The sequence below is a fragment of the Arachis hypogaea genome, chromosome 2, assembly GCF_003086295.3.
Source record: "Arachis hypogaea cultivar Tifrunner chromosome 2, arahy.Tifrunner.gnm2.J5K5, whole genome shotgun sequence".
NCBI lineage: Eukaryota > Viridiplantae > Streptophyta > Magnoliopsida > Fabales > Fabaceae > Arachis > Arachis hypogaea.
The window spans coordinates 16,026,321-16,053,160 of NC_092037.1; the positions used below are offsets into that span (position 1 = coordinate 16,026,321).

A 26,840-nucleotide genomic window follows, 5' to 3' on the forward strand; every position below is an offset into this window, starting at 1 on the left:
TTATTTCAGTTGGTTGTCGTTACAAGAATGATTCTATACTATACGTGACTAAGGACTAGAATAGGTTCAATATTGTTTAGGTAATTTGGTTTACTATTAGTATTTGATTAAATTATAATTATAGAATTTTAAATTATTGCCTCAATTTATATATTACGATTATTTTTTGTGGATGTGCTATTTTTAAATAATTTAATAAAATAAAGTAGTGTCAGATATTATTAAGTTTATTTTTATCCTTTATTTCTTTATTTGTATTTTTATTATATTTGATAAAAAATGAACCTACACATATATTAAATCGTTGACCTAAAGACAATTTATTTGCCAATAAAAACAGATTTTATTTATAATTGGAATAAAATTTATTCACCAATAATCGGTGGATAAAATTGAAATTACACATGTGTCATATAATTATAATTGATTAATTGGTATAAAATAAAATTATACCCGTGCCATGAGTAATAATCTAAATAATTATATCTTAACAAAATATAATTTAAAATAATTTATAAACAATTATCTTAACAAAAATAATTATTTAATATTTGATTTAAAAATTAATGCAAAAAATAATTTTTAATAATAGTATTATTAACAGGGTAAATAATATAATTTCAAATTATTACTTGAAATATAAATAATATATGAAAATTAATTGAATAAATCAATAATTTTGCACCTTAATAATTTGACAATTATTACTCAATTAACCAGTTAATTGAATTAGTTATAACAATTTCCAATTTCAAATTTTGTATATTAAATAATTATTAAAAATTAGGTAATAACGATTTACACGGGAAAATCATTGATAAATTCAATTAACTATAAAGAAGATAATATACTAACAGTTTTAGTATATTATTTATAGCAAGAAAAATTATTTTTTCAAATTAAATTTTATATAATTATAGTAAGTCTCTATAATTAAAGCAATATAAAACTACTTCATATATAGCAATAATATTATACATATTTATATATCTCTTCTTTTATCTCTTTTTTTAAAATATTGACATATAATTAATTAAAAAATATATAATATTAAACTGTTTTGTTATGCATATATATGAATTTATATAATAATCCGTATAATTTATACGTATGGCATAATACATATGTCAAAAAAAGATTTCATAATTTTTGAAAACCATTATTTTGTTATATGAAATTGAAATTGAAATTAAATAATTTCTATTTATATAATTTTTTTCTATTAGTATCAAGTATTTCCATTAAAAATTCATATCGTTTGTAATATATATATATAAGTCGTAATAGTCAATTGTTTTAATTATTTTGACGTTAATGCTCTTGCGAATGAACTAAGTGGGTATTTAGAAAGGCTAACTAATGAGCAGAAATTTACATACGATCAAATAGTTGGTGCTGTTAGCGGTAATATGGGTGGACTTTTCTTCTTATACGGTCAAGGTGGTTGTGGAAAAACATTCTTATGGTCAACTATATCATGTTCAATTAGGTCTAAAGGTGGTATAGTTTTAAATGTTGCTTCGAGTGGAATTGCTACACTTTTGTTGCCTAATGGAAGATCTGCACATTCAAGGTTTAAAATTTCTTTGGCCATAAATGAGGATTCTTTGTGTAGCATTAAACAGGGAAGTCCTCTTGCAAGGTTAATATCCAAGGCTACATTAATCACATGGGATGAAGCTCCAATGATAAGTAAGTATTTTTACGAAACTTTAGACAAATGCCTCAGAGACATCTTAAGGTGCTCAGATTCGTATAATGCTCATTTGTCATTTAGAGGTAAAGTTGTTGTTCTCGGAGGAGATTTTAGACAAATTTTACCTGTGATTCCCAGAGGCTCAAGGCAAGATATAATTCAGTCTTCTATTAATTCTTCATATTTGTGGCATAACTGTAAGGTTTTAAAGCTTACAAAAAATATGAGATTGTCATTAGGTGAAAACAACAACATACAAGAACTTAGAAATTTTGCAGAATGGCTACTCAAAATTGGTGATGGTTTGGCTGGTGATACAACAGATGGTGAATCGATCGTTCATATACCATCTGATATTTTGATTAAGAACTCTGAGACAGCTTTGGATGACCTCATTGATTTTGTGTATTCAGATATGTTATCCAATTTATCCATTGAAAATTATTTCAAGGATAGAGCAATTCTTGCACCAATTTTGGATTGTGTCACTGATGTCAACAACAAGATGACTGCAGGGTTACCTGGACAAGAAAGAGTTTACTTAAGTTCAGACTCTGTGTGTGCTGAAGAGGGAAATATGGAATTTGAGTTAGATGCTTTCTCGCCAGAGATTCTAAATGGAATAAATTATTCAGGTCTATCATCACACAAGTTGGTTCTGAAAGTTGGTGCTCCTGTTATGTTGCTGCGCAATATAGACCAAACTAATGGTTTGTGCGATGGAACGAGGATGCAAGTTAGAAGAATGGGAAATCATGTGATAGAATGCAAGACTTTAACTGGTAACAAAGTTGAAAGTATTATTCTTATCCCAAGACTGAATCTAATTCCAAATAATGAAACATTGCCGGTCAGGTTTCAAAGAAGACAATTCGCAATTATCATGTCATTTGCAATGACAATAAATAAGTCACAGGGACAAACTCTATCAAAAGTTGAAATTTACCTTTCAATGCCAGTTTTCACTCATGGTCAATTGTATGTTGCGTTATCAAGGGTAACGAGTAAAGATGGTGTGCGAGTGCTATTGCAAGATCATGGACACTTGAAAGATAACTGCACGATGAATGTGGTATATAGAGAAGTTTTTGAGAGCCTATAATAAAAAGGTAATAACAAAATGTCTTACTAAATCTATTTATTTATTAAGATTTATTACTATCACTTAAAAAAATTTAGAAATTCTAGGAACTAATAGATGAATTCTTATTGTATATTAATAGTTTGAGAATATTAAAATTATCATTAAAATTCGTATAATTTTATTCTCTTAACAAATAATTTTATAATTACGTTAATCATATAATTTTATATACAAACATTGATACAATGTTATTTCATGTATATATTTTGCAGGTATCAAAGGATAGCATTGAATTGTTATTCAGTAGATTTAAATTATTTATTGTTTATTACAAAATTTTTTGCATTAGGATTCTCTATTAATTTGTTCTTCATTTGGAGCTGATTTTGATATTTTCTTACTTCATAGTAAACCAACATATAAAACTTTGTTGGTAGATTTAAGTATTACTAGATTATTTATGGTCATATTGAGTATATATGCTTGATTTATTGAAAAAAGTAGATTAAATAACTATTTATAGTTAATACAATTAATACTATATTAAGAAAAGAAAAACAACGCATACAAATTATTTTTTATTAATTAAATTATTATAATTAAAATGAAATTTAACATAACAACTTAAAATTATAATTTCAATCTTATCACGTGTATGGCACGGGTGATTAAACTTGTTTGTTAAAAATTTGGAGAATCTGCCGCATTGTTATTTAAAAATATGAAAGTCTCAAATTTTTTTTGAAGATATTAGCTGAATAGGTTTTTGGTGGTGAGGTGAATAGATAACATTTTCTTATGGTGGACTTTTGGCTAAATAAGAAAGATAACAGAGAAGCCAAAATTAAAGAAAGCCCAATTTGTTATGGGCTTCATGCTGAGCCCATGAAGCCCAAAATCGCAGTTAGTCTTGGAGAAAACTCTAGCGCAGTTTTGCTTCGCAGGCCCTCTGTGACTTTGTTAGCTTCGTTGTAGACAATAGGACCCTGAAAAGTGAAAACAGGATTTCAGAAGTGAGTCGGGTATCGCCGAGCAACAAGGATCCCATGAAAGGTGCAGGAGCCATGTAGACGATCGATCAAGCAGCTTAGGTGGCGGTTGAGCGCAGAAGGGGACGGTGGAGCTGCAGGCGTCGACGGCGACACACACGAGCGAGGAGCGACGAATCAGGCGCATCTGGGAGAGGGAGATTCTTCTCGCCGGGTCAGGTTTCGGAGATCCGGTTATCTTCCGAGCACTGTTTCCATTGATTCAGGGGATTCGAGTTCGAAGATGCTGCCGTCCACCTCGCCAGAGCTCTTCCGGTAATTTAGTCGCGTTTGCTGAGGGAAAGCCGCTGCAATGGAGGGCGTCGATTCTGGTCTCACGCACAAGATAGAGGGGAAATGTAGGTTTGAAATTCGGGTCGGGTTGGGGACTTGGAGCTTCTGTTTTGGGTCTGGGCCAGTTTTGCCCCGGGTCCCTGCCCAAAAAAAGAAAAAGAAAACAGGAACGCTGTAAACTAGCTTCCATAGTTCCTCTCTTTCTCCAAATCGGTTCCATGTTTTCCAATTTCAGTTGCCTCTGCGAAATTGAAGAAACCTTACCCTTAATTTAATTCCTTATGCTCCTTCCGTATTTTCGAAACCATACTCAACCAACATGGGTTATTCTGAAACCAATCAGCATGACGAAGAAGCATCCAAGATTCCAGCGTTGCCAACTGATGCACCTAATGGTATCGATTCTTTCTCCTGAATTTCGCTCCACATCATTTTTTGTTTTTATTTTTTTTAATCTAATTTGATGTTGTACCTAAATTGAACTTACTGGAATGAGTTTTTTCGTAACCTTCTTTTACAAAATTCAATGTTTTATTATGGAAAATTCGCATTATCTCTCAACTGTGCCTTATGCACACTCTAGGCTCGAGAAATTGTTGCGTTATTGCATGCTATGAGTTTAGGGTTTATGCATTATTGCCAATAAAAGTGATTTCTCTTTGAGATATTCGGTGAGCAATATAATCCCCTGAAGACCGGCAAGATTGATGGATTGAGTTGTAACTGTTTTTAGTCAGATACTAAAATGCACATGACCTATGTTCCACGGAAAATTTTTCTATTGTTACTTTTGTTAGAGTATATGATACATATGAGCATTTGAGCTCATCTTTTTTCTATTTGTGTTACCAGATGCAGATGATGATGTGAAATTGAGGTCTAGGGACCAAAGAGAGGCTCTCCTGGGTGAGCCAAAGTGTATCATATGTGGCCGTTATGGTGAGTATATCTGTGATGAAACTGACGATGATGTTTGCAGTTTGGAATGCAAACAATTACTACTAGGCAGAATCGCCAAATCCTTGCCTCCTGTTGGAGGAGTTCTTCAGCTGCCTAAAAAACTACCTGCAGCTGACGAGTGCTTTTATGTTAGAGTTACTGATTGTGAATCAAGAACTTCATCTTTAGCTAGAGATCAGGTTGAATTGCTTAGAAAGAAACTTGAAATTCATGTGAAGGTGATGTAGTGGCGCCAGTTTTGTCATTTGCTTCATGCAATCTCCCTGACAAGCTCCTCCACAATGTAGAAGCAGCGGGGTATGAAATGCCTACCCTTGTTCAGATGCAAGCAATCCCTGCCGCTTTGACGGGAAAAAGCACGCTTGTTCTGGCTGAAACAGGATCTGGAAAGTCTGCTTTGTTTCTTGTTCCAATAATTTCTCGATGTGCAAGTCTCGCCTTGTATTTACTTCAGATAAGAAGCCTTTAGCGATGGTGTTAACACCTACCAGAGAGCTTTCTATACAGGTTGAAGAGCATGCAAAGTTGCTTGGAAAGGGGTTACCATTTAAAACTGCCCTTGTGGTTGGTGGTGAGGCCATGGCTAGACAACTCTATCGCTTTCAGCAAGGAGTTGAACTGATTGTGGGAACACCAGGAAGGCTTGTCGATCTTTTAACAAAGCATGAGATCGACTTAGATAATGTGATGACTTTTGTTTTGGATGAAGTTGATTGCATGCTTCAAAGGGGTTTCAGAGATCAGGTCATACAGATATACAGGGCTCTGTCACAACCTCAGGTCTTGATGTATTCTGCAACAATGTCTCATGATTTAGAGAAGATGGCAAACTCTCTTGCGAATGGTGTGTCAGTTATCTCTGCTGGGAAGGTGAATAGCCCAAATAAGGCTGTGAAGCAGGTCGCTATTTGGGTTGAGTCAAAGCAAAAGAAGCAGAAGCTGTTTGAGATATTAGTGAGTAGGCAACATTTTAAGCGAAAGCATAGATAACAAAGTTTCTATTTTCCCGCTTAATTCCGGCTGTAGTTTTGATCTTGCAACGTTAGGGAATGGCACAAGAGAATACACACATTCATTACACTTTTGCAATTTGCATTAAGGCTCTCGTCCAGAGATTATGTTATGTGACCAATGTATTCCTTATTTCCTTAGTTTTCGATCTACGTTCTCTTCTATATTTGTATTTCTCTTAGTTCGTTTTCTGCGTTTTCTTTTTTTGTTTTTTGTGATTTCCTTCGTTCTTTACATTTTTGAAATCAAGCTCTAAAATCAGTTCTGAACAGTTATCTCATTGTTGAAGATAATGAATGATTCAAGTTCAGATTGTCAATTGAACGAGAGCAAAGTGAATTATTGTTTTGAATTCAATCAAGTGGTTGAGGTGTAGTTCGATTTTAGTTAATATTTTCGTTAGTAGTTTATGATTCGGTGGGTGAATAATGTAGTTTTTGTTTGTGAAAATTGTTGTTCATTGTTGATGGTTTGAATTGAATGTAATATAAGAATTCTGCTTCAAAGAAAATATTTTTGTGTATTTGCAGCAAATTTTGGTGTAAAACTAAGACATTTATGTGTATTGTTTAAGAATTTTCGATGGATTTGTACTGATAGATTCTACATAATCCAAAACTCTTCATCTTCCTCTTCATTTTTTGTTGCTTCTTCTTCTTCTTTTCATCATCATCACTATCTTCTTTTTTTATTATTTATTTATCTTTCCTTTATTGTTTTTACCTTCTAAATTTCTTCTTGTTTTACTCTTTTAACAAGAATAAAAACAAAAAAATAAATAAAAAAGAAGAAAAAACACATAATACTACAAAATTATTTGGAATAGGATAAACTTACATTCATTCAATTAAAAGAAAGAAATAAGAAAAAATAGAAGAAGAAAAAAATATTTCGGTATAAAACTAAGATATTTATGTATATTGTTTAAGAATTTTTGATGTATTTGTATTGATAAATTTTACATAATTTAAAACTCTTATTCTTTCTCCTCCTCATCTTCTGTTGTTTCTTATTCATCTTTTTCTTCTTGTTTTACTTTCTAAAAAAATACATAATGTTGTAAAATCAATAGAAAGAGGAGGAAGAAAAAAGTGCAGGAGGAGGAGAGGAACGACGTAATTTTAGTATGGAAAAGTATGAGGAGCCAATATAATTGCTCTACAATGTGTACAATGAGGATAATTTTGTAATTAAAATCAAATGATAATTAAAATAATTAATTATTATTTATTTATTTCAAATTTTAAATTTGAATGAAATTAGGATTTTCCCTTTGTTGTACCTCATTCATATAATCCTCCCTCTCCTGTTGACCTAGCAGAAACCCCTCCCCCAATTTGACCAAGCAGCCACCGAAGAGAGCCCCATCTCCGACGCTAGAGAACCAACCCCCATGAAATCCGCTGTAACCTGAGCCGTCGGCGCTACCCAACCGGTCTTCCCGCACGATTGGAGTGTTTCCTTCAAGCTTGGTGTTTGCTGCTGCCATCGTCCCGCGCCTCCCTCGTGTTACTGTCGAGCATCAGTCGTCGACTAGGAGCTCCCCGTCGCCGTCGCCTGGCCGCCGGACATCCGCACGCCCGTGTGGACCTGTGTCGCACCATACTCATCTCTGAACACCGCGTCTTATTTGCGTTGTCTGTGGTTTGCCGTCAACGAATCTAACGCCACCGTTCCCTCTGCCTGATCGCGACGCTTCTCTTCGTCCCCCTCTTGGACTACAAAAGGTCAGTATAAAGCTATCGTTCTACTCTATAGTGTATATTTGTTTGACACCTAGGCTTCAGATGTTCTTTGATTAGGTGTATGCTGATTTTGAAGTTTATGGTGGTGCAATGGGATTGAGTTCTTGCTGTTTATATATGGTGGGGCTCCATACCAGACTCAGGAGAGTAAGCTTAGGAGAGGCGTTGATATTGTTGTTGGCACTCCAGGTCGCGTGAAGGTATTGCCTTTATAATATTTGTTGGTTTCATATAATGGTTTTTCATTTTTGCAATATAATTCATACCTATTGCCAATGTTGATAATGGAAGCTTTAGTCTATTTAATGGCTATTGTTGATTTTATATAGGATCATATAGAGAGGAAAAATATTGACCTGAGCCAGCTAAAGTTTCATGTCCTTGATGAGGCTAATGAGATGCTCAGAATGGGTTTTGTTGAAGATGTGGAATTAATTCTAAGTATTTAGTTTGGTTTTTGCCTCTTTGGCTAAATTTCATTTTTTTAAATTTATAATTTATAAATTATTTGAGGCCACTGATGTTCCATGCCAGTATTTGATTTTTTACTTTGTAACTTCATTCTTTTCAGTATAACAATGGTCCTTGATTTTTACAGGCAAGGTACAAGATGTTAGCAAAGTTTAGACACTTCTTTTCAGTGCTACTTTGCCAGATTGGATTAAGCATGTATGTATTGTCATCATCTTATGTTTCAGTGCTATTTTGCTAGCCATTTCTTAGGTAAAAAACCTAGCAATGATACAAAAAAAGTGCAGCCAAAGAATTTAATACCAAACCAGCAGAATGGAGAGCCACCTCAAGAGAAGGTATTTGACATAACAATGGATCCAAGATGAAAGAGGGAACATGATCATGCTAATTTGTTACATTTTATTTTTTGTTGTTTAGTTTAGGTGTGATTGTAACAATCTTTTTTGTCTTTGTTAACCTCGTTTGACAAAAGTTAGAATATATTGGATATGGGTGTGCTTGCGTTTATTTTTCATCTCGATGTATATATGGTTTTGATTCATATTCATTTATTATCAAGCGTAGATGAAGAGGGTGGCATTATGTTATAAAGATATAGTTTTCAGGTTTGTATGCAGTTGTTGCAAGAATCTATACTTGATTTATTTCAATGAACCATTTTACTTTGGCTGGAATGAACCATTTTACTTGATTAATTTTAATGAATTATATATATATATATATATGATTAGACATGATAGTTATTCTTTATCTTACAAGTAAGGTTAGTAAATTTGTTGCAAATTACTTTATGCTATACTAACTAGTCATTCGGCACGTAGCGGGTCATTTTAGATAGTGAATACATAGTTATCATTATTTGAGATACATTGGATGTTCATTTTTGTACGTGATCAGATGTTCACTTTTGTTGTGAACGTGGATGGTTATTCTTGGATTCTTAGTTTTATTTGATGCTTGATGGTGATGTTGGATCTAATTATCATGGTTATCCAATTTGTTACAAGTTTCAGATTGTTATTTAACATAGTCTTTTGGTATATAGCTGGTCGTTTTAGAAAATAATTACATTGTTATTTTTACATATTTATGTTGGATGTTCGTTTCTATATGATATTGGATGTTCACTTTTAAAGTATTTGTAAATGGTTATTCTTCGTGTTATTCAACTCATACTACCTGTAGCATGCATTCTAAAGGAATCATTGGATCTTGTGTCATGAACACTGATCATGTTTTCCAAAATCATAACAGATTCAAGTCAAATATGAAAATATGAAAGAGATATCTCTATTCTAAGACATAACAAACCGGGTATTCGGTTCAGTATGTAACTGGATGGTTACTTTCATAAACAAAATAGATGGTCATTTCGACTCACTCGGAGGTGTGCCATGCCTGAACAACTGTACACCAACAGATTCACAGAAGTTTAAAAAAAAAAAGGTATCCACTGGAAACAAGTCCTCCAAATTCATCATAAATAAATCCCCAAGACACTAAGCGGTAAGTAATTTATATAACTTAAAGTAATTAAATTCACAGTAGTCAAACCCTATTACGCTACTTCTTCCTCCCTTTGTTCTTCCTCCCATTTAGTAAATCTTCGGCATGTTGTATCAATGTCCTCATGCTAGGTGCCGTGAATGGTGATCTAACTTCCTCGTGCTAGTTCCTCTGAAATCCAATGCAAGTTTCTATTCAGTTTGTAACCAACGAAGGAAGATTATAAGAACATGAGCAAAAAACCTTATTGTCATTACAGATGCTAATACAAAAAATAATCATAAGAGCCATTAAGAGAAAGGACTTCCACACAGCAAGAATTTAAGTGGTCTGAGAGACCGACTCCTCCAATTATAAACACAACAACCATAAAGGTAAATTAGATTCACACAAAGCAATAACATGACACACCTAAACAGTAGGGTAATAAATGTAACTCAACCATCCAGGTATTCATTGAAGTAACCATCCGTACCACGTCGATCCAAGAATGAATATCCAAATTCGGAGTACGCTCTAGGGACCAAATGTTCTATAATTAAATAAACTTATTTAACACCAAATATAAGAAAATTAATCTCTTTACGTGATATGTTCATAATAAAAATTAAAGTAAGTCGTATGTGTGATAATGAACTTCTAGCTTGGACTTCTTCAAATAAAATAAAAATGGAACATCAATTAAAAAATGGAACATCAATTACAAATTTTCAAAATCTAAGCATTAGTGTAGCAAGCAAGGAAAATAAAAAAAAAACAGACCAAAAATCATAATAGTTAGAAAGGCTTTATATAGTGCTATGGCAGTTTCTAACTATTCTTTCCGGAGTTGGAAAAAAAGCCATACAGAACTCAGCAACTCAATAGTAAAAAGAAAAAAACCTTTTTTCCCCTTCCCCAAAAAGAAAGCTATCATATACAAGAAAAATGAACCGGGTGAACCCTATTCAGTGAATGATTTACTATCATAGTGATTAGAGCAAAAATAATAATAAAAAAAAGAGCATGCTTTTACTTTTTGAATGGAACAAGAAGAAGATTAAATTAGAGATATGTACATGGTTTTCCAACAAAAAAAAATTGAAGCTGAACTTGATGTATATAATAGTCTTTATTTCTTTAATTCATTAGATAATTCCAAATACATCCTGCAAATTCAAAACCTGACAACTTAAGAAAATCAACTGAATAATTAATTCAAATGCTGTGTTGCATATCTTAAGTTTTGAACAAGCGTAGGACAAGCCACCAAGAAAAATTCTCTTACACATTCTTTAAAAATTACGTCTTGAACTAGGAGAAGAGGATGCATATTAAACACAAGTGATTTTCTTTTCTTTCCCAAAAAACCGTTTTATGTCAGTCCAAGAAAAGCTGATCATCACAAAAACCAATCACCACCATAATTGTTTCATCTAAATATCTCATTTCATTCATCATTTCCATCCTCATTATATTAAGGCCATGATACAAAGTATGATCACAATTCATTATAAATAACATAAATCAACAAGCCCAGAAAATCAAACCAGTTTTTTTAAATTAAAATAACTGATCAAAAGAAAAGCTAAAATAATAATAACAACAAAAGAGAGACCCTTAGACCTAATCCAAAACTAGGCTAAATCACTAAATTATCCAACTTTACCAAATCAGCTTATATGAAAATAGCAAACAATTAAGTCAAGCAGTTGTTTCAATATCATGATCAAGAATACCAAAATTTTAAAACCATTCCCGCTAAAGTTAAATCAATTGCAACAATCTCAACCAATTTCTCATCCCACATGCTCCAGGATACTAAAACTGCACCTATTACATTTTCACCATGTAGAATTAACCATCCCAGCAACATAATCTATCTCTAGAACAAGATGCAACAGCAATAATGAATTACAGAACGAAGAAACTAACCCACTTACCGTGGATGGTCGGCGACGGTCTGGTTATAATGTTCGTGCTGGTCCCGGTGAATGGTCCACGGCAGGCGGCGACACAAGGCGTGGATCCTCAGCTGCGAACCGTGCCACGGGGATGCTTCCAGCCACGGCGTACAAGCGCAAAGACTGGGCGATGCTGGGTGGGTCGGCGGTGACGGATGTGCAAGGTTGGACAACAAGGCACTGGTCTGGTAGTTCAGCGCCGACGGTGCGATGTGGATGCTGCCAGCGATGGTGTATGGCAGCGAATAGGGGTCGCCGATGCAGTTCTCGTCGGAGCTGATGCGGGTCGCGAGAATGGCGGGTGCACGGAGGAGGGGTTGGTAACCAGCGACAGTGATGCGGCGAAGGGGGCTGGTGAGCGACAGTGACGTGTTTGAGGGTTAGGGTAATGGATGGTCAACAATGGTAAATTGGGGGTAATTTGATTTAGGGATAGAAAGTAGAGTAAATGGGATTTATTGTTATTTTTAATTTAATTTAGACTATATAAATAGCCCATTGTATATATTGTATAGATATTTCATTGTCTCCCTAGCGGGATCCTTTTAGTATTTTACGCATGCATTATGAAAGTGGATTTTGTTGGGTTAGAATTAACTTGTATAAACTTGTATGACAAAAAAAATTGTATGTGTAAAAAATCTGAAATATTTATAATTAAAAATTATAGCTAATACAGTGCATTGTGAATGATATTTTCTATAATTAGTAAAAAATTTAAAATAATTAAGAAAAAGTTAAATATAATTGAATAGTTAATTTTTTATTTGAAATCTTTTATTAATCATATAAATGTTAGGTATAAAAGTAAAAAATATTGAAATAAATCTAAAATCTATTATTCAATAAGTACAAAATACTTAAGAAGAAGTAAATTGATAAGGATAGATGAACAATTTTAATAAGTTTTTGTAATATTAAAACAAGACAAATGAAATAAATCAAATATGACACAATTAAATAAGAGATAAAGATAGAAGGAATTGAAATAAATCAAATATGACACAAATAAGTTAAAAAGGTTATCAAACTTATGAGTTTGTGAACAATAAAAAATATTAATTTAGCTTTTAAAACACAAAATTTCCACTAACAAAATAATTCTCATTTAAAGAAATGTTATATGATAATTACTGATTATTAGTAAAAAATTTTAAATCACAATTATATTATAATTACTTATTTTATTTAAACGGCCAAATGGGTTTATAAATTGTCTTTTTGGTAATTATTTATGTGATTTAATGATTTTAAAAAAGAGCACAAATTGTCAAAACGTTTTTATTTGATCGGTAACAAGTTTATATATTTTTGTGCAGATAACTTGCGAGAAAGGGAGAAACTATTTGAAGGTGCAACTAGTGATGATGTAAAACCAAGACTTAGAACTCCTGAAGAAATTATGGCTACTTATAGAAAAACTGGGGTAATGTTCTATCCTTCTTTTCTTTGAGATTCCTTTCTCTTTCTTCGTGTTCTGTTGATTTCAATTATTAAAATGTGTCGTTTAATGTGTGATTTCAGGATGCTTCTTCAGCTGCTGCCCAAGCAAGAAATAAGCTTGTGGAGAGGCATTGGAGGTAGAAATTTTATGTGATCTCACATTGCCAACTTACACAGCTTCTATAATAACATTTTGTACTTATATGATGCAGTACCAACACCACCTAGTGAGATAAGGCTATATTCTTGTTATATGATGAAGTAAATCTTTGATATTTCCTTGTTTCTGCTTTGTCTTGTCGCTAATGAAATTATGAGGGATGGATAAAATGATTTATGATTATTGACATATGCATGTTATTTTGGTTTATCTGTTTTTTTTCCCTGGGAATTGCAACTGTTTTTGGCAACTTAACAACATCTTAGCCGAAATCATTAGGGTGCATTTGTTTCAACTCATTTTTGTCAGAAAATATCCTTTTTTTTTTAACTTGAAAAAATTATATATATATATATATATATATATATATATATATATATATATATTAGTTTTCACATATTTTGATAAGTTTTCAGTTCAACTGAAATTTGTCTGCTCAATTTGATTCATAGAATAAGCCAACGCACTGCAGAACTGCAAAGTGGAGCTGAAGATTTTGCATCATTAGCAAATGAGCTTGTGAAGACCATGGAAAGGAGGAAATGGTGGCAAATATAGAGAGAAAGAAAAAAGAAAAAAGAAAAAAGGTGTGGGGGGGGGGGGGTGGAGGGGAGGGGAAATTGGTTTACTCAATCAATTCTGTATTTATTATCTTGTCTTGTATATTATATATGTGTGGCCATTGATTTTGTTTTTTGTTTTATTCTTTGCATATGATTAGCATAAAGATTTTGCACGACATTACACGGTTATCTGTTCTGCTCTTCGTTATATTCTTGAAAGCAATTTCCTTAAATTGTACGGATATTTTATTGAAATTAAAATATAAATTATTTTTTTTAATGTCTTTTTAAATGATATAAAGTGTTTAAAATAAATTTTTGTTTTAATAAATAATAATATATATTATTTTTAAAATCTTTTTAAGAGTATATGATAAAAATAAAGTTTGATATGTTGATATATGATATATTTAGATATGACTAAATGTGTTTGAAGAATTATTTTTTATTTTTTTATTAAGACAAACATAAAAAATATGTGTGTTGGATAAATGTCATTCAAAATGTATCTAATATGTACACACAACAACTCAACCAAGTAGAGTTTCATAATTTTTGGCTAATACTAGTCAATTTTAAATACTAAATTTTAAATATTAAATTTTAAATTTTAATATTATAGAAATAAGATATTAACTTAAAATATTAGTTAATATTAATAAAGAGTATTAGCAGTCTAACGTTTCTCCTAAAATTAAATATTCGTTACTTATAGCATTAATATATTTTACATATAAAAATAGTTAAAATAATTTTTATATAAAATTGATAGATAAATATTGTTAAATAATGATATAATATATTCGTATATTTGAACTAATATTTTCACATGAAAATTATTCATTCTGTGTGAGAAATTAGTTTATTAAAAATAATAAAAATAAAAATTAATTTTTAATTAATTAATGTTAACTAATATTTATTTTAAAATTATCTTTTAATTCTTATTTTTTTAAAAATTAGTATTCAGGATTATAATTTACTGTTAAAAATATAGAATTTAGGATTTAAGTCATCAAAAAATAGAACCAAGGATTTATAGTTTAAAATTCATGATAAAAATAATTTTTAAAATTTGGTTCATAAATGTTAAAAAGTTACCAATACAGTAGTACTAAAAATAGTATATAGAGTAACACAGCAAAATATTCTAACGCTAACCACTAAAATTTTTAGAAATTGTTTATGAGAAGATTGCTTATAAAATTAAATAGATTATTGATAAATAAAAATTAAATCGGTACGAAATTGCAATGAAATCTATCGATTTTATTTCTAAATCAATTCAAATTGAAGTGTAAAAGATTTTTTTGGTTGTCTAATAGCTGAATCTCTAAGATTTTTTTTTTCAAAGATATATTTTTTTTGCATAAAAGAACTTTATACTTGGAGTACATTATGTTTTCTTGGAATACATTATGTTCTCCTGAATCTGTAAGAATTAGGCATATATCTTTTACACAATAAATTAGATACTGAATAATTGTATTACTTATCTCGTATTTGTATACCATATTAATGAATTTGTATATGTGCACTATCATGAAAAACTAAATAATTTTAAAAATATATACTGGTAAATAACAAATTTGATTTTTTTAATAAATTTAATTAATTTATTTAAAAAGATAATTAAAATAGTAGGTTAAAAGATTTACACTAAGATTTTGAAAATCGGTTGGGCTGGTCGGTAGAATTGTGAATCGTTGAGAAAAGCGGTTCGGACAAAAGACAAAATCGCAAATTTCAAAAACTGTTGTCAAACTGGTAAATCAGTCGGGAACCGGTCAGTCGAACCAAACCGTGACTTGACCGGTTTTTTGAAAAGGCAATCCGTTTCACTCACCAGTCACCAGCAGTTCCTAACTCTTACTCCATCGCGCAGGCCAAACCCTAATTGAGCTCCTCTCAGTCTCTCACACACACTCAGTCCAGGGACGGCTCCTCAGTCCTCTCAATCTCATCGAACTCACCTCCGTCCAGCCACCGTCTCGTGCCGCCACGTCGTCGTTCCTTGGAATAGACACCGCCTCGTGCTCGCTCACTTTCCCTCCATCGCGCAGGAGCCAGTGCAACCTTCAAAGCCTCCGTCGCGCAACCTTCGAAACCTCCGTCGCGCAGCAGCCATCGCAACCTTCGAAGCCACCGTCTGCTCCACCACTCTTGCATGCTCTGTCTCCCTCGGTGTCTCAGTCTCCCTTGGTCACTCGGTATCTCTGTCTCTATCTCTCGGTGTCTCTGTCCTCCTCCGCAACCACTCTTGCATGTTCTCTAGGTAATTTTTTTTATTAACTATGAATTTATGATTGAACTCTCATATAGTGAAGCTCTGTGAACTCTGATTCAAGTCATTCAACTGTGAACTGATATGGTGATATAGTGATTGAATAATTATTTTTTTGTGAACTGTGAAGTGTGAACTGATCAAGGTTCTGAAAACCGGTTTGAACCGGCTGGTCGAACCAGTCGAACTGTGAACCAATGCCAAATGCAATTCGGTTAGAAGCAAAAACGGCCAAATTCAAAACCGATATTAGACCGTTGAACCGGCCGGTTTTTGAAATGGGACAAAAATGAAAATTCAAAAACGGTGCGTTGAAGCTTGGGACAAATGAAAATTCAAAAACGGTGCGTTGAAGCTTGGTTGTGACTTGTGAACCCTAATTCCTAACATTTGCAAGCACCCCTCTCGGCCACTCCTCTCCAGCACGCAGAAGCAGAAGTGCAGAACGCGAAGCAGCAGTGCAGCAGTTGGAGCTTCTGGCGCAACTTCTGTCAGCCACCGCCGCCGCCGCGCAGTCCGTGAAGCTAACGTCAGTCACCTCTGTTCGCGGCTTCGCGCAGCCACTTTCCGTCGCGCAGTGAGCTCCGAAATCTGAACCACCGCCAGCGCCGCTTTCCATCGCGCAGTGTATTCCCGCCGGCACCAGGTCTGTTTCCCCCTTCCACCCATCAGCCACTGACTTGCCTCTTGCCAGCCACCGTCCCCGCCAGCTCTGCATTTTTTCAGGCTTCCAGCTTCTAACCCTAGGTATAATTTTTGTTCTTTGTAATAATAATAGTTGAAGCATTGATTAATTGTTCTAAATCTTGCTGTTGGAGGCTTGAAGCATGATTAATTGTTGAAGCAATGATTAGTTGTTGGGTGCTAATTGCTAAACCTTGCTGTTGAATAATTTTGATTAATGGTTATATAATTGATTAATAATTGCTGCCACACCTTTACAACCCAGCATTCCTAGCCACTTCACTCCAACAACCTTGTCCATTGTTCATCATGTACTTCATGAGCTTCTCATCTTCTTCTGGTGACCATAATCCCTTCCTTAGCTTATTCTTACTATTGTTGTTCTTGTCCTCATCATTGTCTTTGCCACATACCCGAGACTTCCTCATCAGTATTAATTATTGATCAATCAAATTAAATGTTAGTATTCCTCCCCACTCCCTTACTCATGAAATAATTTTTCTTACTTTCCATAGTCCAATTTCGTTTCATATTTTTTTACTAAATGCGGTAAGATGTATACTAACATATTTCTTAAAATGTATGTTTGGATAAGTAAGGGATTAATTTATATATAGAGGTATTAGAAAGAAACTTGATTTGGAGGCAATTAATTAATAATGACGAGCGATGATGTATTACATGATGATAATAATGATGGTGGTGGGTTTGCTTACAATACAGGGAATGAAGAGTAGTAAGATCAAAGTGGATTGGTTGCTGAGTCTAGTGCTAATAATAAACGGTTTTGAGAAGGACCTCAGAGATAATAGATACTTTCATCTCTTTTTTTTTTATCACAAGTTATATGTTATTGCTGGTAGAGTAGGAGTAGTCGTGAATAATTGTTTGCCTGTTTCAACTGAACTAAGTTACTGATTCAGAAATGTGAACTTTGTGTTGTTATTGGATTGGATTGTATTGTTATTGGATTGTTATTGTTATTGCCTGTTTGCCTGTTTCAATTGAATAATTGGATTGGATTGTATTGTTATTGTTAACCTTGCTTTAGTTCTCAAGTTGCTTGCTGCTTCAATTTAAAGGGATTGTGAATTTTGGTTTAAGCTGTGATTGAAGTTTCCTTCGTTTGGGTGTTCTTTACTTTCCCAGTGAAGCTTAGCCTTTTGATTCTTTGAGCATACACGTTCATGTTATTGTTCTCAGTAATGCTGATTCTTAGATATTTCTTTCTTTGTTGCTTTGTTTTAAATGTTCCTACAGGTGTTGTGTTGTTGCTGTGTTTTAAATGTTTCTTTGATTCTATGTTGTGTGGTTGCTGTGTTGTCTTTCTTTTTCTTGAATGTTTGTATTGATTTGCTCTCCGAGGACCTGCACCGACTTGCATTCTTGCAAGCTTTCCATGTTAAACTGTTTTTGCATACAAAATGAATGTGGTTTGATAATTTCTAATTGATATAACTTATTGTGGGATGAGCTAGAGATTACTTTGAAGGTGTTGGGAAGGAAAGGAGGTTATTGAGCAATTGGAGAGTTGACAGTGCTAGCCTTTTTTTTCTATTAATCATTGTGCTGAACTTGTTAAAATTGGTTTGAAAACACTGTTAATTTATATTGTTAAAATTATGTTTGAAAATTTTGTTAATCTTAGTTAAATATAGTTGCTTTTTGTTAATCTTGGTGTGTTTATTTCTATTTTATTTATTATTTTATTATAAAACGGTTATTTCGGTTGAACCACGGTTGAACCGGTAAACCAGTGAACCAGTCACTAGAACGGCTCGATGACCAGTTCGGTTTTCAGAACCTTGATTTACACTCTTCAGTCTTCCTTCAGTGTCACTGCCAGCCACTGTTTTTGCGCCGTCCGTCGCCCGCTTCTACTCTGTCGCGTCGGACGTCGTCACTGTTAGCCAGTGCTGTGCTCCGTCGTCTGACTCGCCTCTGCTTTGCCCCGTCGTGCGTCACCTCTGCTCCTTTCATGCCTGCCTCTCCTTCACGTTTCTGCCATTCCTTTTCCTTTTTTTCCTCCGTGTGTGTCTCTCTCCCTGGCCACTGTCTCCCGGTCTGCCGCTTAACGCCGTCAGCCACTGCCTTGCACTGTACTGCTCCTTCGCCACTGCTTGCTTTACTCTGCTCGTGTCAGTGACTCCGGGCTCTCTGCTCATTAGTGTATGATAATTTAAACCACTTGTTACGTATTAGATTGAATTGTTGAATCTTAAAACTACATAATATAATTGTTGGTGTTAAGTTAATTGTTGGTCAAATTATTAATTGCTCATGAATTTATATATGTTATGTGGATGAATGTTAAATTTGGATGCTAACTCTTCCAATTTTTAGTTGAAATTGGCCGTAGCTTGTAGCAGTGAATAATAAACTATGCGAGTTAACCCGGTGAGTCTAGTCTAGCAGAGCTCTACTATTTTAACTGGACTTGCCTGTTTGACAACCATTGTAGTATTGATTTATAGATGGGTATACATTTCAAGTTTCAAAGCCTTTAAGAAGGTACACATTTATTTGTAACTGTTACCTGAGTCTAAATACCATGACATAAGAGTTATAAAAGAACATAGAAGAGCATTGTTATATTGTCAATCTCAGTTATAAAAGAACATAAAAGAACACTTATACTTGTTTTCTCTTCATAATCACTGTTGTATTGTATTGTATTGTATTGTATTATGTCATGTTTTGTCATGTATGATGTATCATTGATTCTTGAGCTGTCATAGGGCATACTTTTTCCGCTTTAACATAACCTTAAGTATGTATTGTTTTTCTGATGGATGAATTCTTCTCAATTTGTGGATGTTATTGTAGACAATATGCTCACTCCATGTGCAAACAGTAGGCTGAAGCGTAAGATGCTTGATACACAAACCCAATGCAGTGAAGAGAAAGAAGAGCTTAGAGAACTTGATAGTAAAATTGGAAAGGTTGATAGGGTGCTTGGTTCAACACAGGATCCTAATGTTAGGTCGCATGCCATATTTATATTGGAAAATGCTTCGCTGAAGAAAGGACTCGTTAAAAATGTTATTTTTCCTTTTCTACATTGATTGTACATATACTTTATAACATTTTGACGATTATACATTGTTGCTGTATATAGGAAATAAACTAGTTCTTAATTCAATTTGTGGATTTTGTTTTAGGAGTGGAAAATCCTCAATTCGCATGATGATGCCAATCTTCTGTTGAAGCAAAATAAGAGTCTTAATGATTATCGACCAGACATTGTTTTTGAGGTTTGTACTTTGTACTCTAACTACCCAATCTCGTAGCTTCTTTAAACTTTTCTTTTTTTACAATGAATGTTACACAATAGACTGCAAGAGTAAAATCCTAAGAATAAGTGATTCTTACTTGTTATACTTTTTCAGGCACTCCGTAGTATTATTGATAGTCCACTTAATAAATATGGTTTGGTGGAAGCTATATTTGTGAAAATTGATGGAGGAGCCCTATTTGAAATAAAGCCACATGCATGTTCGCATTCCTCGAACTTGTAAACGTTTCTGTGGTCTCATAGGTAAGTCATCTATTTTTACTTTCATTCTTTTATGTTAGATACTAAGAACACAATTTTTTTTGAACTTTCACTAATTAAAATTGTTTCTGAAATATGTAGTGGATTTGCTTAGAAAGTCTCGTGTATGTGCTAAAGATACAAATGAAGTACTTATTCGTATTGTTGAAGAGCCTGTGATGCGCCATTTACCGGTCAATTTCTCATATAGTAGGTTGGTTGTATAGCTGTTTAGATCTCATTTTAGGTTTTGCTAATCTTTAGACAAACATTGGTTTTGAAAAAACAATGTTATTGTGGAACATGCAGGCCTCTCTTATAGCTCAAAGAAGGTGGTCCACATGGATGACTATGTTTCTTCCCTAAGTGATCATATGACGCCTGTTTTTGTGGTATAGTTTATTTTATTAGCGAAATAGAAAGCCTTTCATCTCTGAGTTTTAATTATGATGATAGATTCTTATCTGTTTTCAGGTGGGTGCAATGGTAAATGGGAAAGTAAAAGAAGACCACACACATGATTATATTTCTGGTATTAAATTAAATTAAAATTTGAAATATGTTTAATTTCTTAGATCTAATGTAACTTGTTTCATTTATACATACTTCAACTCTAAATTATATAAATGTCTAGGTATTTTCAGTTGATAGGCTCTAATAATTAAGGAGGAACTTGTATTAAATTAAGAAAATGTAGAAGTTCTTTAGGGTGGATATCTTTATTTTGGATATTTCATTTATAAGATCTATATGGGTCTTGATTTTTCCAATGTGACTGAAACTGAGTAAATTGTTTAGCCTATAATTTTATTTGGATATTAAGATTACAAAGGATTTTATGCTAAATGATAGGGAGAATAAATTAGTCTTGCTAACATTATGTGTATATGTTTTTTCATTAATGGAATAGAATAGAACTAATTAAAATGGGCCAAAAGGAAAAGGAAAAAGGAAAGAAACAGAACAAAGTTTCCCTTGTTTTGGAGAATGACAGTGGAATGGAGTTGAAGTTCCTTTTGATGGATTTTTGAATCTTTTTTAAATTTCAAGAAACTTGTTCGAACCGTGTTTTGTGATGGACTTTTGAATCTTTTTTAAATTTCAAGAAACTTGTTCGAACCGTGTTTTGATTTGAGTATATAATAGAGAAAAGTAATGTTATTTTTTGGTTTACTTTGCAGTTTCTGATTATCCACTTGGTGCTAAATGCTGCGTAGGCCTTATCTGTGATGCCTTGGAGCAGAAATGGAAGCTATTCTGAAATAATGAGTTACAGAAAGAGTTCGGAGTAAAATTATAAATCAGTCAAAATGCTAATTTTACCTTTGTTATTTTATGTAAAGAGTGTGATCACTCGTCTCTAACAACTCGAGTTACAGATGGGTAGCAATTTTTTATTTTTTATTTTTTGTATATTTACACGCTCTGGATGCATTAGTACTCTTAGCTACTCTTTTTTATTTTCTAGAAAAAACAACTATTAGTATCCATGAATTTTGCAAACACCGACAAAAATACTCATCAAACAAGAAAATTAAAGTTTTACTAATGAAAGATGGAGTCCGTACAACAAAAGTATCCAAATTTAAATTTTTTGTTGTTTTTTTAACGAACTTTACAAATTGACTCATCTTTCATCATCAACTTCAACTTTACGGCTTCTCTTCTTTCTCAAATTTCAGCACTAACGTTCATTCTTTTGAAAATGAAAAGTTTCAATGCAAAAGTGCATAAAGCACTTAGAATTTAAAAGGTCCTTCTCACTACTTACACCAACAACAACAACAATAAAGAAGGATTAAATTGTCAATCAATTTACTTAATCAAACTATACCCAAAATTTATATTGCCAAAAAAAATTGAACAAACCCTAAACCTAAAATGTTAATCAGAAAATCAGACTTGATACAAAAAGTGGCAACAAATGCGAGGTGGCCACGACAGAAGAAAATATTGATGCGACGACGATGACAAGGCTGCGAGAGGCAGCGGCGATGAGCGACGAAGAGGTTGCTAGAGGTGGCAACAATACTACTGGTGATGGTGACGATTCTGTTGGAGGAGGCAATGACGAGGAAGATCGATTATGAGGCCGCGACGATGACGAATGACCGTGGAGTAGGAGGCAACGATACTGTTGAACAAGCACTGTACAAGACACAACGACGATGAGGCGATGACAGTGAGAATGGTTGTTGTAGATTCAGCTATGTTAAACTTTTGATTTTGATTATGATTCCTTTAGATGTGAAAGAGTGTGTTTCTTTGGTGAATTTTGAGAAGAATAAGAAGATTTAGGAGAAAAAAACAAAGATGGTAAAACTGTAGCCATTGATGGAGGGAATTTTTTAAAGTATTGTTGTTGTTGAAGTTTGGGAAAGAGAAAAAGATAGGGTTAATTTGGGTATTTTGTTAAAAAGTCAACAAAAAGTTAGACTTTGGATAACTTTTGTCATACAGAACCCATATTGCATGCTTACAATATTAGATTTCTTGTTTGATAGGTACTTTTGTCAACGTTCGTAAAATTCATGGATACTAATAGTTGTTTTTCCTTTTATTTATTTAACTTAACTCACAATTAGTTACCTATTTTATTTATTTAACTTAAGTAATTACAATCAATTATACAAAGTATAAAACTATACTAGAAATACCAACGAAACTAATATAGATCTTCTAACTTAATCTACTCACTATACCTATCCCATTAACTAACTCACTAAAGAATAAACATCTAAACTTATTATTCACTAACAATAAAAAATGTTAAACTACTAACCTCAAAATTTAAAGCTCCAGCTACATGCAAGTAACATTCAGTCTGTTGATGTCTCATTCGCGGACATATTATTGAGGGCCATATTTTTGAAGGAACTCAAACTCAAGTGTTTAGAAGGTCACAAAAGTGTAAAAAATGGTGGTAATGCATAGCAATCTCAGATAATGTGACATTATATACGCTTACGAGTTTATCTCAGATGCTGAGACCACAATCACAACGATTGTGCACATCTCAGGTGTTGAAATCCCCTTCACATTATGCGCATATCTCGGATGCTCAATGCTTATACATATCCTGGGTGCACTCAGGATGTGACTCGGCGTCACCCTAGCACAGCACGGGATCTCAGACGTCGAGATATGGCCATTTTAGAGTTATCCCCTCAGCATTCAAGATGTGTCCCAATATATATTTTTGTGAATACGTCATCATTTATTTATTTTTGTAATTACTATATTTATTTAATTTAAATAAAAAATATCAACTAAGTGTAAGAACAAATATTTCTCTAAAAAAAAACAATTTAATCATACCTTAGAATCACAACAAATATAAAATTTTGTGATCTTCTTAATCATAATTTCTAACACTATTTTGGGGCATAGTATGGAACACAAATAATTTTAAGCCACTTGCTTCGATTTTTTGGTCTCCAAATCGCGTTTTCCTCTCTAAAACGTGTGTACTTCGTTAGGGGGAGCCTAGTATATGAGACGGGGGCAATGACCCCTTTATAATTTTTATATAGAAAGTATTTTATTTTACACTTTTCTTTTTAATTTTACTTTTTATTTTTTGTCTTTCTCAAGTTATTCTTTTCATGCCAACCCAATATATTAATAATGGCCATTTATAACATACATATTTATTCATACAGATTGAAGAATATTGTGACAAGTGGCACGGTAGGGAACAGGCTTGGTAGAGCTCTGTCATCTTGTCGGGCTTGTCTACTGAATAGAGCCAGGTAATGAAATAAGGAGCCAAGGTTGCAAATCTCCAACTGGGTTTATAGAGGAGGGCTGCTCCATTGTTTATGTTGTTTCATTTGGGTCATCAGTGGTGGACTTCTTTACTCCTAATTGGGCTTATACATCTTCTACCATGCTTCAGGATTTTATGGAACAGAGCACTGCTGTAATCCCTCTTCTCTGTTCGCCGGCGTCGTGTTCCTCACTGATGGAGCCCGCGACCTGTTCTGCTCTGCTCCGTCGTGTTCTTCTGCTCACACTATGCTAATACCTCTGCTCTGCTCTGTTCGGTGTTCTGTCCATCACACACTCTTCTTTATTTTGATTTGATTCCTTGTTTAATTGTTATCACTTTTTGGTTGTGTAGATACGGGAGCAGAGAGCTCAGAATAACAAGTCACTCTTCAACGGAAACAAGTTCAGGGTATGTTTTAGGGTATAGACTATAGATCAGGTCACACATCGATTGGATGCTTTGCTAATTGTTAAGTGTAGTAATTTTGGGCATATAGTTACATGAATTCGCCAATTAGCTGACATATTGCATACTAATTCATAATTTATATGTGTACTAGAACGCCATAACTATACTTTTCATATAAATTATTATACATATTGGCTTGCTGCGTATCGGTATTGGAACATATCGTGTATCAATGTAACTATGATTTTGAGGACTTATCTATGTGGTTTGTGGTTTTTTTTTTCCTGGACTGTTCCTAACAAAGTGTGAATTGCATTATAGAGGGTATGAATTGAAAGATGGAGGTGGATCCAATCATGAACCTCATTTGTGCCTCCATCTAGGTTTGATAGATTATAGGTCTCTTCTCAATGCCCCCTCTTTTGTATGTTACATTCTGAATTAGCATGGTTAGTGATTAAGAAACTAAATAGTTCTGTAATAAACTTTCTTGATATTGATCTGCATTTGTTTCAGTGATCATATTAACATACCTTTTTTAACTAGCCTGATTCAATCTTCATAGATTGTTAGAGAAGAGTAAACAAATGATGTGTGAATGTGGTGAATTAGTTGTGCAAGGGCATAAAAGCGGTATTAAACTGAAAAAGCATGTGAATGATGTATTTGTAGCAAATACAATGCATTCTGTGTTTGTTTGACACCACTTCAAGCGGAATTTAATCTTAATGCTATTGTTTCTTTGTATTTCTATTTCAACTCTACTTCACCCCTTTATTCTAACTATTGGCTAAACTTCTTTCAGGACTTTTGTGGGAACAAACTTAAGTCTTACGTGGGAAAGGTTTTTGGTTCAATCAGAAGGTAAATCATTACAGTTAGTTCTAGTTTATCATGGAGACACTGCTATATCTAACTTCTGAGCCGAAGATTCATCATGTTAATGTCTAGTAATTTATAGGGATGGAAGCAAGGAGATGAAGATTGAGTTAGTGTTTGAAAATATGATCCTTCCCTAGTTAGCTAGAATTCCTCACAATTAGTGTTCAAATATGTTGTCTCTGTCTAAGGATTAGATTAGATGTAATCAAAGGCTTTATTTTCCTCTATGCCTCTTCCTTCTTCACTTCTCATCTTTTAAATCAAAATTAATCAATTTGTCTTAACCTAAGTCGTCACATGTTATTTAACTATGTGAACTGTATTGTGAATGGTAAAAAATATAATTTACTGTTTTGTTTATAGATTGGCCTTTCTCTAGGTGGAGTTGAATTTTTATCTCTTCTCTATATAGCTTGAAAGGGGATAAACTCGTTATCCTTTTTCCTAGTCCTTGTAGGATTATTCTTGGAAAAAGGACTACATATATATGCGAAATTCATTCATGTACATTTTTTAAAATTGTTACTGTACTAGCATGTGGTCAAGACTTGTGCTTTCATTAAGAAGAATGAATAGTATAACTTTGACCATTTACTAGAATTTGTTATGCTTTTTTTTCCCTTTTGTATGTAACTTTGTTCTTGGAACTATTACTTTTCATAGTTTAAAATTGTGTTTCTGTGAAATACATGATACGTAGTAGACGTCTTTTCCTTTAAGTCGATGTTTGTCTCAGGTGCCCAAAATGATATAAGGCATTTTTTTTTGTTTAATTCTAAACACAAGCAATACTCATACCTTGTCATTGGCTCTTTCTTGGAGCATTATCATCAGCTTGCTTTTATATGCACAGTCAATTAGGATTCTAGCGTTAGAAATGTAGTGACACACCTCTTTTTCTTTGTGTTTTATTCTTTTACAGCACTAATCATGCAGTCATGGGGAATGAAGAAAGACTACATGTTACATGGAAGGAAGGACACTGCCAAAAATTAGCCTAGTTAAATAAATATGCAACTGCCAAAGATTGTCATATATGCTGTTAAGTTAATGCATGGTGCATTAGAACCTTCGTTATTTGTAATTTTTTTTGAAAGTTGTATTCAGTTAGAACAATAATAAAAGAGTTCCCAAAATGAGTTTTGGTTATTCTTGAAGAAATTGAAATAAAAAATTGAGGCTATTTGAGGTGAATATGTTAAAATAAAAAAAGTAGAGGGACAAACTTTAATTACCAATTTTTTCAAAAATAAAAATGCGGGGTTCAAGTTATAAATATTTTTACTTACTCCCACATAAGAGAGGGAGTAACCAATCCGTTGTCCCAAATTATAATGGAATGCTTAAATTACGAGAAAAATATCAAAA

General features: G+C 33.3%; 2 protein-coding genes, 1 long non-coding RNA gene and 1 pseudogene across 16 annotated transcripts; all 4 read left to right on the top strand.

Annotated features, from left to right (window-relative positions):
* Positions 1–1,409: 1,409 nt before the first annotated feature.
* On the top strand, positions 1,410–4,088 carry LOC112722235 (uncharacterized). Its single transcript, XM_025773223.1, has 2 exons — positions 1,410–2,768; positions 3,840–4,088. Exons 1-2 carry the CDS (start codon positions 1,410–1,412, stop codon positions 4,086–4,088), a joined length of 1,608 nt encoding a protein of 535 aa, XP_025629008.1.
* On the top strand, positions 3,779–6,237 carry LOC112739271 (DEAD-box ATP-dependent RNA helicase 41-like; annotated as a pseudogene).
* A 9,577-nt stretch (positions 6,238–15,814) lies between these two features.
* On the top strand, positions 15,815–21,898 carry LOC112739287 (uncharacterized). 14 transcript variants are annotated; one of them, XR_011871681.1, is made up of 9 exons: positions 15,815–16,182; positions 16,322–16,938; positions 19,702–19,916; positions 20,037–20,129; positions 20,265–20,413; positions 20,513–20,624; positions 20,720–20,802; positions 20,885–20,942; positions 21,592–21,898. XR_011871681.1 is itself a non-coding variant. In XM_072215698.1 (9 exons), exons 5-9 carry the CDS (start codon positions 20,365–20,367, stop codon positions 21,669–21,671), a joined length of 378 nt encoding a protein of 125 aa, XP_072071799.1. In that variant the 5' UTR covers positions 19,224–19,272; positions 19,350–19,386; positions 19,702–19,853; positions 20,037–20,129; positions 20,265–20,364; the 3' UTR covers positions 21,672–21,898. The 14 variants fall into 14 exon arrangements, 7 of the variants coding, with proteins under 7 accessions (XP_025644750.1, XP_025644751.1, XP_025644752.1 ...); XR_003813031.2 differs by lacking the exons at positions 15,815–16,182; positions 16,322–16,938 and adding exons at positions 17,599–19,044; positions 19,219–19,386; XM_072215698.1 differs by lacking the exons at positions 15,815–16,182; positions 16,322–16,938 and adding exons at positions 19,224–19,272; positions 19,350–19,386 and having other exon boundaries at positions 19,702–19,853; positions 20,513–20,620.
* A 1,892-nt stretch (positions 21,899–23,790) lies between these two features.
* On the top strand, positions 23,791–26,608 carry LOC112739343 (uncharacterized). The gene is made up of 6 exons (XR_003170301.2): positions 23,791–23,946; positions 24,073–24,162; positions 24,309–24,451; positions 24,534–24,590; positions 25,396–25,454; positions 26,395–26,608. It is a non-coding gene; the product is annotated as an uncharacterized lncRNA (long non-coding RNA).
* Positions 26,609–26,840: the final 232 nt, after the last annotated feature.